The 13,897-nt window shown below is 41.1% G+C and overlaps 1 protein-coding gene across 1 annotated transcript in view; it reads right to left on the bottom strand.

Annotated features, from left to right (window-relative positions):
• The window catches only part of LOC107564544 (protocadherin-1-like), an 86,411-nt gene extending 77,324 nt beyond the window's left edge, over positions 1-9,087 (bottom strand). The window contains exons 1-2 of the mRNA XM_016249651.1: positions 8,273-9,087; positions 5,040-7,226 (exon numbers count right to left, since the gene is read on the bottom strand). Coding sequence (XP_016105137.1) covers positions 5,040-7,226; positions 8,273-9,064 — 2,979 coding nt within the window. The 5' untranslated portion in view covers positions 9,065-9,087. The remainder of the gene's footprint in view (positions 1-5,039; positions 7,227-8,272) is intronic.
• Between the last annotated feature and the right edge of the window lie 4,810 nt (positions 9,088-13,897).

Here is a 13,897-nt window from a genome sequence, read left to right as displayed (position 1 = left end):
TGCAAAGAGAGCCAAAGCAAATAAGCAGCCCACTTGGTCATGGAAACCAGAGACTGACGCTGACATGTTCCACAGGCTCTGAGATTCCTGCCCCGCACAAGAGCCTGGACCACAGCTAAGACCATGTGATGCACACACTACCATGAGTTATTTTATGTGATGGTTATATGTATTCTAAATAAACTACAAACAAAAATATATAAATTAATTTTTTCCTTACATTCTTTCTTGTAGCAATTCCCTCTCAGTCACACACCTGAGAGCTCATTATGCAGCTCATTATGCAGGCCTTTGTCTTCTCAGGTGTGAATCACAGCATTATGCATGATCATTCACGCCTCCTCGCATATACCTTTTCTACACAAAAAGTGTCTTAGAAAATTTAAATCAATATATTGTTTTCTGTGAATGAGTGAGTAAGATGATTTCACATAATTTTGAAGCAAAAACTCTAGACTTCAAGATCAGTTCTCAAAAGTCTTGTGATCAAATGTTCTGTATGTGTTTTATGGCCTTATTTCAGTGACTTTAAAATTGTAGTTTTTCACTAAGCACGCATAAACGTTGTTTTCTCAAAAACACAATCACGTACATACATGCTGCTCACATATTATTGTAGCCCAGTTTGTGCTGATTACAGTGTTATTAACTTTAGACATCCAAATGTTTGTAAGCAACTGAAAAAAGCACAAATGTCAGGGCATGTCAAAACTTTTCCAGGCCCCAAAACACCCTCGACCCCAGAGGTATAGTTCACCCAAAAAAAAGACAACAAAAATAATGACTTTATTCAACAATTTCTGTGCATGTGCATGTGTTGCGTGTGCATTCCTCTGCTTGTAAACATTGCACAGTGCATTCGGGTTCTACGTCAGAACACCGGCTCCTGTGTCAGCAGCACCACATGTCTGCATCTTGGTACTCTTGTGAATGCGAGTCGAAGACTGACACGGAAGAAAATAAATTGTTGAACAAAATCATTTTTTTTATAGCTTCATAAAATTGAGGGTGAACCACTATTTTAATGATGTCCTATACCTTTCTGGGCCTTGAACGTGGTAGTTGTGTTGCTGTCTATGCAGGGTCAGAAAGCTCTCGGATTTCATCAAAAATATCTTAATTTGTGTTCCTAAGATGAACAAAGGTCTTAGGGGTACATAAGGGTGATTAATTGTTGACAGAATTATCATTTTTGGGTGAACTATAACTTTAAGGGAATTAGTAACAAAAGCATTTTACCGAAGGCAACACTGTTTTAAAACATGCAACACAATCTATAAACAATATGAATATGAATGTTTTGAATAATCCAATTACAGTCAATAATGCCTGTGATTCCACCACTTGAGCTGTGTGAGCTGGGCAGTAAATGAACATCGTCAAACCCAAACCCTACACATTTTAGAATAATCAGGTGCACACAGCATAAATGGAATAAAACAACGCACCTCTGGAAAAAGTGTACTTATATATTATCATTACCTCTGAGTCAGAATGTGTGTCACATTGTCACAGACAATAAAGCATAATTTTTTCTTTGACGTAAAGAATGTTATTGTCAAAAAAAAAGCACAGTCCAACATTTCATATAACTGAATTCTACTGGAAAGTCGTGAAACACAAACTTAAATAACTAAACTGTGCTTCGAATGCTCCCTTTATAAAACTTCCTCCTCATCAGTAAAAGCAAAGCAGTCATACATACTAATAGGTATAGATAGGGCTGGACGATAATTCGATAACGATAATTATCGCGATGTAATTTTCCTCGATAAAAACGATATGAAGAGTTCGATAAATGTTCGATATATTGTTTATGCACCAAAAGCGGAACGAAACAGCGCGACTCATTTGCATTGCGCCACACGGACCATTTATCCGCGTTTATCTGTGTTCACTCGGTCGCGCAAGTGTTAAGCAGCACTGTGAGATCCAGTGTGAAGCACTTGAATTCAGCGATGAACACAAATAACTCAGTGATTTAAACTATTTTAAAGCCAAACAGGAGAAACACTGAGTGCAACAAGACAGTCAGAAGGCTTTTCAATCTACACATCGCCATCATTTACCATGGATTTACTGTAGTAACACTCACTGCACCATGGTATTGTGGCAGAAATTTAGGATATTCACACTGAATTTTATTAAAAGAATAATGGTATATAATTGTGGTATGTATTTGTGATTAAGCTATAGCATGTGTGCATTTATACTGAATGTTTTTAGACTACTGTTTTTCACACAAATAGGCTACCTAAAAACCATATAGTTATATATTTACCATGGTATTGAGGTGCTATATGTGTGGTTTTAACTGTGTTTATGTTTATCATGATTTAAATGTATGCTACTATGGGAGACCAATGCTTAATTTGAAAAATAAATAAATAAAAACTTGGTCAGAATAAATTCAATCATATAAAACTGAGGTTGATACAATTTTTCACAGATGTTACTGATTTTGATAATGAACAAAAATGTACCTCTGCATCCTAACTCAAGCTACTATCATATGTGCATTTCTAAGAGACAAAAAGTGATATTATTATTATTATTAATATTATCAGGCAACCCAAACCTGTTTCTTGATTTGAAACAATATCACTCATTAGAACATGCAGAAACTAAGAAATACATTTTTCTATTTAGATATTTATTTCGTTAAGGAAAATGAATGGTCTGGTTTCTACAACTTTCACTTTGGAGCAAAAATCTGGCTTTAAACATGAAAGAAATAAAGATTTGACATTAATAGTGATAATTATCTATATCGACTGATAATTATCGATATCACCCAGCCCTAGGTATAGATGCAAAATCTTTGCCAGATGAGAAATTTCTACCATCTCTTAATTTCTACCATAACCTGCCCAGCCCCAAGTGTGTGTGTTGAGTGTTTTATGAGCATTCTTCCAACACACTGACACTTGCAAGGTTAAGAGATGTGTTTTACTAATTAAAGCCCACCCCAAAATCCAACCTGAATCCCTGCCTTCCAATCCTCCTCCCTCTAGCTGAAGGGCAGCCCATGGTTGAAGAGGGGGGAAAACGGAGTGTTATCTCCGTCTAATAAGGCATTTTAATTGTATGGGTTTAATTTAAGCACAGATTTACAGCTTCACAAGCTCTCATCACGCTGATTTTAAAATAACTGGGAAGGTCTCTCCCTTGATCCCGTCTGTGTGCTATGTCTCTCACTCAAGGCTGTTCCGGAGAGAGAGGAACACATCACAAAAAAAGGTGTTAGATCTTTGCCATGACCAAGCTAATTATCAACACTGTACTTGATGAGCCTATGCAGTCCCTCGGTAACTGTCACACAGTCTAACACATTTGGAGGTTATAGGGAGAGAGTTTTGGGAAGATCCATGAACTGTGAAAGACACGCACAAACACAACGCACAGCAACACATTCAAACAAATCTCTGCTCACGGAGTCAGGTCATGCCACTGTGAATTGAGCATTGAGGGGTTTTTTCACACCTCAGGAGAAGTCTTTCCGAACAAACGAACTCCTCTTAATGAGTTTTTTTTTTACGGACCAGGAAGGAAATCAGTGAAGCCAGTCATCACGCTCAATCCTCACTGGCAATAAATGGCAAACAAGGCCACTGTGTTTACACTCATCAGAGCTTAAGCTTGGGGGCGCTTGAGCCAAAGATGTCACACGCACCTGAGCACATTGCCACGCGCACTGAGTCATCGGTGAGCATATTACCATTCGCTCTGTCACGCTCCACTCTCCACATCTGTCACTCAGTTTGGCTGAGATTTTAATTTTTTATTTTGGTCAATCTGTTAAGCCTGATGTGGGTTTGGGATGGGATGGAGGGGGTTCCCTCACGAGTTCACATCTGCCAAGAGATGTCACACGAGTCAACATCTGTCCCTTGTTTATACACCTATCAGTCAACTCTCACAGATACACATATCCATTTACGCAACGTATGTCACCAAGTAATAATCTGATCGGTTAGGTCGACTTTCTGAAACCAGTCCACACAGAGGAAACTCAGCCCACATTCACACAAACGGATTACATGAGTACATGCAGAGGCCTGGAAGTACACACACAGAGACACACACAGAAACAATACACACCAATGCAGCACACTCTCCATAGCTGGAGTCTATTGTCACTTCCATGCCATATGCTGTCCATCACGGTGTGGGAGCTGCCGTGGGTAACTATTCTCCCCAGTCAGTGAGTCTGCAAGGCCTGCACTCACCCTAACTGTCATCTAGCATCTGCTGGCTTTATCAAACACCAGACTGGTACTGACGGAGTCAGGACCCATGTGCCCTTGCTTTCTGTCTCAAGCCTCTGCCCAGTAAACTTCACTACCACTCTCAATGGAGATTACACTCAATTTGAAATTTCTTATGTTTCCCCTTGATTCACACACAAATTGTAGCACCAATTGCTTTACTTTTGTTTCCCCTTGGATTCCATCTGAAATTAGCATGTTGAATTGGCATCTAAATGGGTCAGACTGAATAGGCATCTGAGCCAAAGAAAATGACTTTGGACTTGTTCAATAGCGGCAGGTCACACAGGCCCCCTCTCACTGAGTAGATCCGATTTCATGAGAAATCTGAGAAAACACGAGCTCTAGCAAATATGCCCATTTTGCACTCTACCCACACTACAAAAATACAATGAATTAATTTCATGACTGGACCTTTGCAATTGTCTGATCACAAAATAAATTCAAGTGTATTTTCAGACAGTGAGGTGGCCAGAGAATATATAAAAGGGTACATGATGCAATACAAGAGCCATTTTTTACATCTTTCAAACAGACATATTCTTGTTGGCAAGATGGTCTTTTCATGTCATATATTGTGAATTAACCCACAATGAACAAAATGAGGAGAATAATATTTAGCATATAGCAAAATATTAATATATCAACACCCACTACTTTAGCACAAGTACCAGTCTGAACAAAATTGAAATGACCCATATCAGCAATTGCAAGCAAACCAATTTTTCCATCACAGCATTACACATACACAATCAGAAATAAAATTGGTACCGTTTTTGTGCTGTATTTTGGTTGATTGGTCTTGTAGCTGTAATCCGAGTACTGGTCTGAGCCGGTGGAGTTGTCATCACCGCCTGTTCCCACAAAGGTGTTGGCAGCTGGGAGCTCCTGGACAGCCTGATGCTTTTGGGAGGCAGATGGGGACTGGGCCTGGAGCTGGATGGAGGGCAATGGGGAATTGGAACGGTAGTGCCTGCCTAGGTCAGGGCTTCCAGGCGGATATGTCAGAGGCAAATGGATCCTGGGGCTGTCGTTGACCCCATCAAGGTTAAATTTCAGACTCTTTTGAAGGCTGACTTCCTCATCCTCTCCAAGAGGTTTAGGTGACTTTGGTGGTTTACCTTTTTTACCCTTTCTACCCTTGCCACCTTTTGGCCCTTGCTTGGGGGCATACAAATCTTTGGTCTCCTTCTTGCCAGCCTGATAACCACTCTTAGCTTCTCTTTGAAGGCGATGCCTGATGAAGACCACTACAACAATCACAGTGACCACTCCCGCCACTCCAGCTAAACTGCCATATACAATGTTGCTTCTTTGGGCAGCCAAACCATAATCTGGGTCTCCTGCAATGTCCATGTCCAGTGGGGTGTACAAGCTATGCCCCACAAGTGCCTCCACGTGACTTACGTTGGCAATGGTTTCATTTACGTAAATGTGTACCAAGGCAATGGCGTGACGGGAAGGTTTGCCCCTATCGCTCACTTTTATCACCAGTCGATGCAGACCACTGTGTTTCCGAGTTAGTTCCTTGGTTAATGTGATCTCGCCATTAGATGGAGAGATGTAAAAAAGGTCATGTGGATTTCCCCCAGCAATGCTGTATACTAGCTCAGCATTGGAACCAGAATCAATGTCCTCCGCTTCGACCATTTCCACAACACTGTCTGGAGCAGCCATGGGAGATAGACGTATGAAGGATGAGTTAGATGGTTTGGTGACAACAGGTGCATTATCATTCTCATCGAGGACATTGATGGTCACGCCAACATAGGATGATCTTGGTGGATCCCCTCCATCTACAGCTTTCAAGCGGAACGTGTAACTGCTCTCCTTCTCTCTGTCAAATGAGATACTGGACAGAATAGTGCCAGTACCATTCTGGATTACAAATTTGCCTACATCAGGTTCCACAGAAAGTTGCACTTGAGCATTCTCCCCCTCATCCATGTCCTGTACTGTTACCATGCCAACAGGGCTAAGGGGTGGCATGTTCTCCAAGACTGAGAAGCTGTATCCACTCAGCATGAACTTGGGATCATTGTCATTCCGATCAAGTACCTTAATTACAATTGTGGCAGTACCCCTGTGACTGGGAACCCCTTTATCTGCTGCAGTAACACGGAACTCGTAGCGCTCCTTGTGCTCACGATCAAGAGGGCTCCGAGCACGTACTTCACCTGAGTTAGGGTCAATCTCAAAAAGTCCCCTCGTTGAAGAGTCCGCAATAATGCTGTAGACCAGCTCTGCATTAGTGCCACTGTCTGCATCTGAGGCAACTACATCTACCACCTTTTCTCCTGGCTGGTTCTCCTCAGCAAACTCTACTTCAAACAGAGTCGGTGAGAAAATGGGGGAATTGTCATTTGTGTCAGTCACTTGGACTTTTAGCGAGTTAGTGCTGGACAGAGCCGGATTGCCTGAATCCACTGCTACTATCTCCACCCGGTAGTCCCTTACCCTTTCATAGTCCAGAGGTGTTGTGGTCTGCAGAAAATACTTCCTCTTGTTGTCAACTGATGAATCACTGGCTGGCCGAAGCTGGAAAGGAACATCACCAGCAACCACACATGTCACCACGGCATTCTCTCCCTCATCCTTGTCTGAAACCTGTACCAATGCCACTGCAGTGCCTACAGGCATATCCTCTGAAATGTTTGCTACTCCATCACTATGGGTCACAAGACCAATGCCTCGAATCTCCACTGCTGGTGCATTGTCATTCTGGTCGGTTACATCAATAGAAACATATGTTTTAGAACTTTTGGGTGAGGGGCCTTTGTCACGGGCAACGACGTAAAACTTCAAATTGTTGAGCTCCTCACGATCCAATGGGCCTTTGACATATATGATGCCTGATGAGCGGTCTATCCGGAGTAGTTTTGGCACAGGATCAATGGCCTGATGCAACGTGTATTCAATCTCACTGTTAGGACCCAAGTCTGAATCATTAGCCTTCACCTGCAATAGAAAATATAAAACTTGACTTGTACTGAAATCAATTAAAATGTAAAGTACTAAAATAACAGCAAAATGGATTTTACACATACTCAAGACAATGTACAAAATATACTGCAGGACAAGACTGCAAAACAACATTCATTAGACACTGGACATTAAATATTGTGTATTTAAACAGTGAATCTATTTATAGCACAAAACTGGGAACATAGTCAAAGCATTGCATAACAGGATTTCTGGGGCACAGGCTATCTATAGAGAGTGGGGTTCCTTAGAAATGTCATTCTACTCAGATAATTTCAGTAATCTAAAATTTTTGATTCAACTTTAATAGTTTATAGTGATTTACTTATTTAACCAAATGAACGTGTATTTTATTTAACCAAATTAATGTGTATTTTTTTACTTATTTATTCTTTAACTAGATTAACATGTATGTGATGATCAAACTGGATTATTCTAATAATTAAGGGAAATTAATTTGGTAAGTCAGGCCCTGCTCCACTGATGTAAGGCATCAAAGTAAAGAACAGACATCTGGGAGGTTGGAAAAGCAGTGCTCATTAAAATTTCACACTCCAACATGATGCAATAGGCAATTTATCTTGCCTTGTTCGGATCTAAAGGTTGACTTAGCATGTTTGCCATTTTACCTGTAACACAGAGTGTCCAATTGGGCTGTTCTCTGCGACCTCTGCTTCGTAGGAGGATTTTTCAAATTGGGGTGCATTGTCGTTGGCATCAGCAATGACGACCCTCAGCAAGGCACTGCTGTAGCGAGGTGGATTGCCTCCATTACTTATTTATTCTTTAACTAGATTAACATGTATGTGATGATGAAACTGGATTATTCTAATAATTAAGGGAAATTAATTTGGTAAGTCAGGCCCTGCTCCACTGATGTAAGGCATCAAAGTAAAGAACAGACATCTGGGAGGTTGGAAAAGCAGTGCTCATTAAAATTTCACACTCCAACATGATGCAATAGGCAATTTATCTAGCCTTGTTCGGATCTAAAGGTTGACTTAGCATGTTTGCCATTTTACCTGTAACACAGAGTGTCCAATTGGGCTGTTCTCTGCGACCTCTGCTTCGTAGGAGGATTTTTCAAATTGGGGTGCATTGTCGTTGGCATCAGCAATGACGACCCTCAGCAAGGCACTGCTGTAGCGAGGTGGATTGCCTCCATCCACAGCTTTGATGGTGAGATCGTAGGAGTCTTTCCGTTCTCGATCAAGGCTTCCCAATACAATGAGTTGAGGTAATTTTTCACCTCGGTCCTCTGCAACTTGCAGACCAAAGAGTGCTACAGCCTCTGGTCCTGCTGTTAGGGTGTAGTCAGCTACTCCATTTCTCTCCGTATCTTTGTCAGTGGCCAGTGGAATTGAGAAGAGCGCCCCCACGTGGGTGTTCTCTGGAACTGAGAGGGAAAGGACAGGTGAGGGAAACTGTGGTGTGTTATCATTGATATCCTGCACTTCGATCCTTCCCTCTATCAGCCGTGGACTCTGATTCTGAATGAGGTCTGTGACGGACACCTCAAACTCCAGAAAGCAGGGCTTGCCTTTATTACGACAATCCTTCAGTGTCTCTCTGTCAATGGGGATCTCAGTGGTAAAGATATCTCCAGTTTTGCCATCCACCCGCAGATAGGGAGTGCCCACCTCCAGTTTGTACAGGTGTCCAGTATCTGGTAGGCCCTGGTCAGCCGCCAGACTGCCAATCAGTGTGCTCGGAGGTTGTTCCTCATGCACACGGTATAGAATGCTACCCACCGCACCACTCAGCAAGTCCAGTAACAGTCCCCACAGCAGAAACAACACCACAGGGAGATCCATGGGCCCTTGGAGAGGTAACACCTCAGTCTGCAAAACAGTGTGAAAAACATGTTAAATCGTAAACAAGTGTGACATGCGGTGCTCTTTTGAACAAACATAGAAAAAAATGTGTACACTGGTAAAGTAAAAATTGACTAGCCAAGGGTGAAACAGAATGCACACAGCACACACTGTTTTGTGTTCACATTGTGAGCACTAAATCCAAGGCTAAGAGTTGTAAAGGCTCTCCGGAAAATACCTCTTCCCCCGACACCACTAAAAGCCTCCTCTCTCATTATCTTACATTATTTATCATCCTCATTTTTGAGCAGACGCTTACTTGTATGTAAAGAAAGACAAAGAAGACCTACTGTACAAATGTCGTTCAAAAAGGTGTTTGAAACCATCAGCCAATAATTTTGTTGCATGACTGCTGCAAAAATGCTTAATTTTTTTAATCTGGGCATTAAATCATCCCTATTAATACCACACAGGAAAATGTTAATTATCACCCTTTTGAGTGCCTGTCCAAGCTAAGCTGCTTTTGAAAATTAATGATTTAGAACATGCAATAAGACACTTCTTAATGGGCTTTTTAATAAGAAGGTATGGGTTACTGTTAGGCTCAAAACAACAGCTCAGCAAGCTTTGTACTATTTACAACATAAATTAAACCATCTTATATGCAGTTTATAATGCACTTTCCTCAACATATGCTTAATCCAGTGCATATTCACAGCCAGTGATGGGGCTATTATTTTGGATGACTTCCCTTTAATGAAGGTTACACTCATTTGATTGGCCCATAACGTGAAATAGGCAGTTTCTCAATGCAAAGTGCTAATGAGACAAAAGGTCCGAAGAAGACTGCTAACACAGCAAAGGAACCATTCAGCATCACAGAATGTAGGCAGAAAGATTCCCCTCAGTGAAACACTGGTATGTTAAGAAGCTGCACTCCCAGGTCACAGAGGACCTGAAGGCCAGCCCTTATCTCAAAGTACAGATTTACTCAAGACAGATGAGAAATATCTGTCCAATCAAAGCTCAGAAGTTTCAGACTAATTTACACACTGTAATGCTCTCATGTTTGATTTTCAACCTGCTAGGCCTCCTCATTAATCACTATCTTCTATTTTAGCATCTGCTTTGATCTGTATTCCCCTGGATCCAGGTTTCTCTCCTTTTTAAGCACCAAATAGTTTTAGAGTTTAATTATTTCCTGAGTGAGAAGATGTTGTGCCTTTAAATGACATCAGACAGTTTATTGAGCTGGGGCACTTAATGATGCGGTCTTTGAAGTCCCTGTATGTTTATATGCAAAACATCCATGTCACATCTAGAATGGAGCACGAGACAAACCAGAATCGATAAAGGCTTTGCAAGCGGTCATGATCCAAAGGAAAGTAAATAAGTGTTATACAAAATAGCTAAACACAAGAATGCATAGAAATCCAATCAGAAATCCAATTCCTTCGTATCTGTTAAGATTTGGAGTGCAGCGTATTGATGCACTAATTGCCCAGGTATTGATGTGTCCTCTTTTTGCATTTGCAGGGCAGCCTCCTGTCGATTTAGCTGTGCTGATAGTGTATAGGGTAAAAACATGATTAGGGACTGTGGCATAAAGCACAGCCTCTGAAGGCCCAGGCAATAACTTGCGCTCATGGCAGTGGGAAGGTGGACCCTAGTAATGCAGTGAGACTGGAACATTGGATCTCCTGCTACAGATGTGAAAATACTCATAACGGCCCATGCATTATGTGCTAGTGGAGAAAATGCAATTTTGTGGCGTTTTGGTGCATTGTTTTTTTTTTTTCTTCTCAGAATTTATAGACCTTAAAGGGGTTATATGATGTTGCTAAATAGAACATTATTTTGTGTATTTGGTGTAATGAAATGTGTTTATGTGGTTTAAGGTAAAAAAAAACACATTATTTTCCACAAAAAGTACATTATTGTTTCTCCTCTATGCCGTGCCTTTCTGAAACGCGTCGATTTTTACAAAGCTCATCGGTCTGAAAAGCGAGGTGTGCTCTGATCGGCCAGCTATCCAGTGCATTGTGATTGGCCGAATACCTCAAGCATGTGACAGAAATGTTACGCCCCTTGCCATATTGTGATGCCTTGTCCCGGCTGGAGCGACGAGACAAAAACATTAAAACCCATTATAAACGAAGCATTTGTTGCATCCAGTGGGGACATAATTATGGATTATAATGACTTATACTTTCTTTTTACGGGTTGCATTGCATCGCGCCGCGTAAACATAAAACCATGTCTGCACTTGTGATCAGAAAAATTACAAACTACAAACGCTACTCTACACTGCTCAAAACTCACGTTTGAATTGTCAGTGGCAAATTCTTTAAATATAAAAAAACGTACTTACAGAGTCTCTGAGTCAGAACAGCCGGCATTGTAGTCTACTCTACCAGGATCAGGAAACAGTACTCCATAAAATGCACTGGACAAAAATATTTGGGTTGAACTGTTCTGGAACAGTGTTGTAAATACAACTTAACCACTGATTTCTAGTCGTGTCCTCTTTTGGAAGGCCAAACAAAGTAGTTTCGCTTTCACAACGAAACACAGCGTCACACACGGCGGGCTAGAGTGAGCGGCGGCAGCCTAGAGTGAGCAGAGGCCAGAGGCTAGAGTGAGCGGCGGACGGCGGCCTAGAGTGAGCGGAGGCCGGCTTGCATGAGCGGCGGCAGGCGAGCTTGAGTGAGCAGAGGCGGGTGGGCTTGAGAACGGCGTGGCTGGCGGATTCGACAAAAGGAGCGTCCGGCGGGCTTGCAGCAACCACATGCGACGACCCCGCGCTGGACTCCTTTTCGTAATGGTAAAAGCCGATACGGTGATCTACAGCGCGAAGTTGATGTACTTCCTCAGCGACCAGCACGGATCAGCTCCAGGCATGACGAAGCGGATATTGTCCTCTTTTGGAAGGCCAAGCAAAGCTTTCACAACGAGACACATTGTGACGTAGACATGTGGGGGCGTGTTAGAATGAGCCGTTTTAGGTAGGCGTGGTTGACTCTTGAATTTTATAAAGAATATCTCTTTGGATTTGAGACTTTAGTCTTTGAAACTTTACAGATTTTATTTATGCACCAAGAGCTTGTAACACTCCAAAGAGAAAGGAAAAATTTAAATTGCATCATATGACACCTTTAAGGGCTTTAAGTATACTCCTCCAAGTCATTGACTAGTGCATGTAATGATTTGCGACCAAAAAAAAAAAACAAATGCAGGCAATAAAACTGCCTACAACCGAGGAACCTTCAAGACAGTTCTACTGTATAACCACTCAATTCAAACTGAATAGAAATTCACTGACGCTGCACTGCCCTACAAAGACAAAAGCACAATAACTACACATTTTGTCAAAAGTGGGTTATGACCGAAAATGGGTCTCTTAGTCTATGATCTGTCCTCTGACAGACAGGTTTAGCTGAACTATCCTCAGATTCAGAGAAAACAGTGAACAAATCAATCAAAATGCGTTCCTCAGTTCTAGCATTGATGTAGTTATTGCATTTTGCCTTTGTTTGGGCAGTTCACAGGGAAGAGAACACATTTTATTTAAAGAAATGTGGAGGGGGGGTCATTTGATTGCTTTTTCATAGAACCTTTCACAGGTTGTAGAAGCTATATAATTATTTTTTTCACTCCCTCAACAGCCACAATAAATTGACAGATTTATACATGGATCCAGCAAATCATAATAAAAATAATATTAAAAATGTAAAACATGGAAACATGCTTTACATAAGAGACTCTTCAAATACCCCAAGAGCATAAGCACTTCATCTCATCCTGATAAGAGTTTACACACACTCAACAAACTATTTAAGTGCTGTTGATTTTTAGCTATTCGGGGTTGCCTCATGAACAAAAGGTTATTATAATAGCTCTGAACTCAAATGTAAGTGCCGAAAAATATGTTGATGAAAACATTAACTGTAGGTTTTGTTTCAAAGACATCAGTTGGTTACACTCAGTGGAGAGGCAAAGGGCAAAGCATATGTTCACTATGTATTACTTCCCTAGTGAACGCTGGTAAACACCTAGACAATCTAAACGAACCTGCCACATTCAGCCAGTGTATCAGGCTCACACAGTGCTGAGACTATTCAGAGGTCTGTTGAAAATCCAGCACAAGCACTTTCAGACAGAACCCTTACTGTGTTTCATTGCTTCCTAATCCTATTAGCAAGTCGAACAAATCGGGTCGGACTTTTTCAATGAACTATTTGAACCAGTTCACAAAACCAGAATTTGACTGAATCGGTTCACGAATTATCTTTGAGCTTTCTTGTGTTCAAAACAACACCGCCGTGGTCTGATGATAAGAGCCACTGATCTGAGGATTTGAGTGATTGATCTAAAAGTGAGTAACTTAGCCAAAAATCAGAAATGTTAATACAAACAAAAATTGCCAAATGTTGCAAATGTTTCTATAATTTAATGAGCTGTGAGTTGGCTATATGAAACTGGACTGGTAGACATAAAATTACACTAAACATACCTATAGCCTAAATAAAATGTGTTGTTTTAGAGCATATGGCATGGACCACGAGATGGCCTTTTGAACCAGTTTTTGAAACTGTTCTGGAGAAAACGATTCGCTTCCATCAGCATTTCTTTTAGCAAACGTCTTTATCTGTTTTTCATTTAATGAGTTGTTAGTTAAAAAAAAAAAAACAGCCACAATTAGGTTAGAAAAATAGTATAATTGTTAATAGCCTAATATACATGGCCCATATCTTTTTTACTGTGTTTCATTGCTTCCTAATCCTATTAGCAAGTCGAACAAATCGGGTCGGACCTTTTCAATGAACTATTTGA

This window comes from Sinocyclocheilus grahami, unplaced genomic scaffold (assembly GCF_001515645.1).
Source record: "Sinocyclocheilus grahami isolate Dianchi unplaced genomic scaffold, SAMN03320097.WGS_v1.1 scaffold946.1, whole genome shotgun sequence".
Taxonomy (NCBI): Eukaryota; Metazoa; Chordata; class Actinopteri; order Cypriniformes; family Cyprinidae; genus Sinocyclocheilus; species Sinocyclocheilus grahami.
The sequence above is the reverse complement of the archived record's forward strand: the minus strand, read 5'-3'. Positions and strand labels throughout refer to the sequence as shown.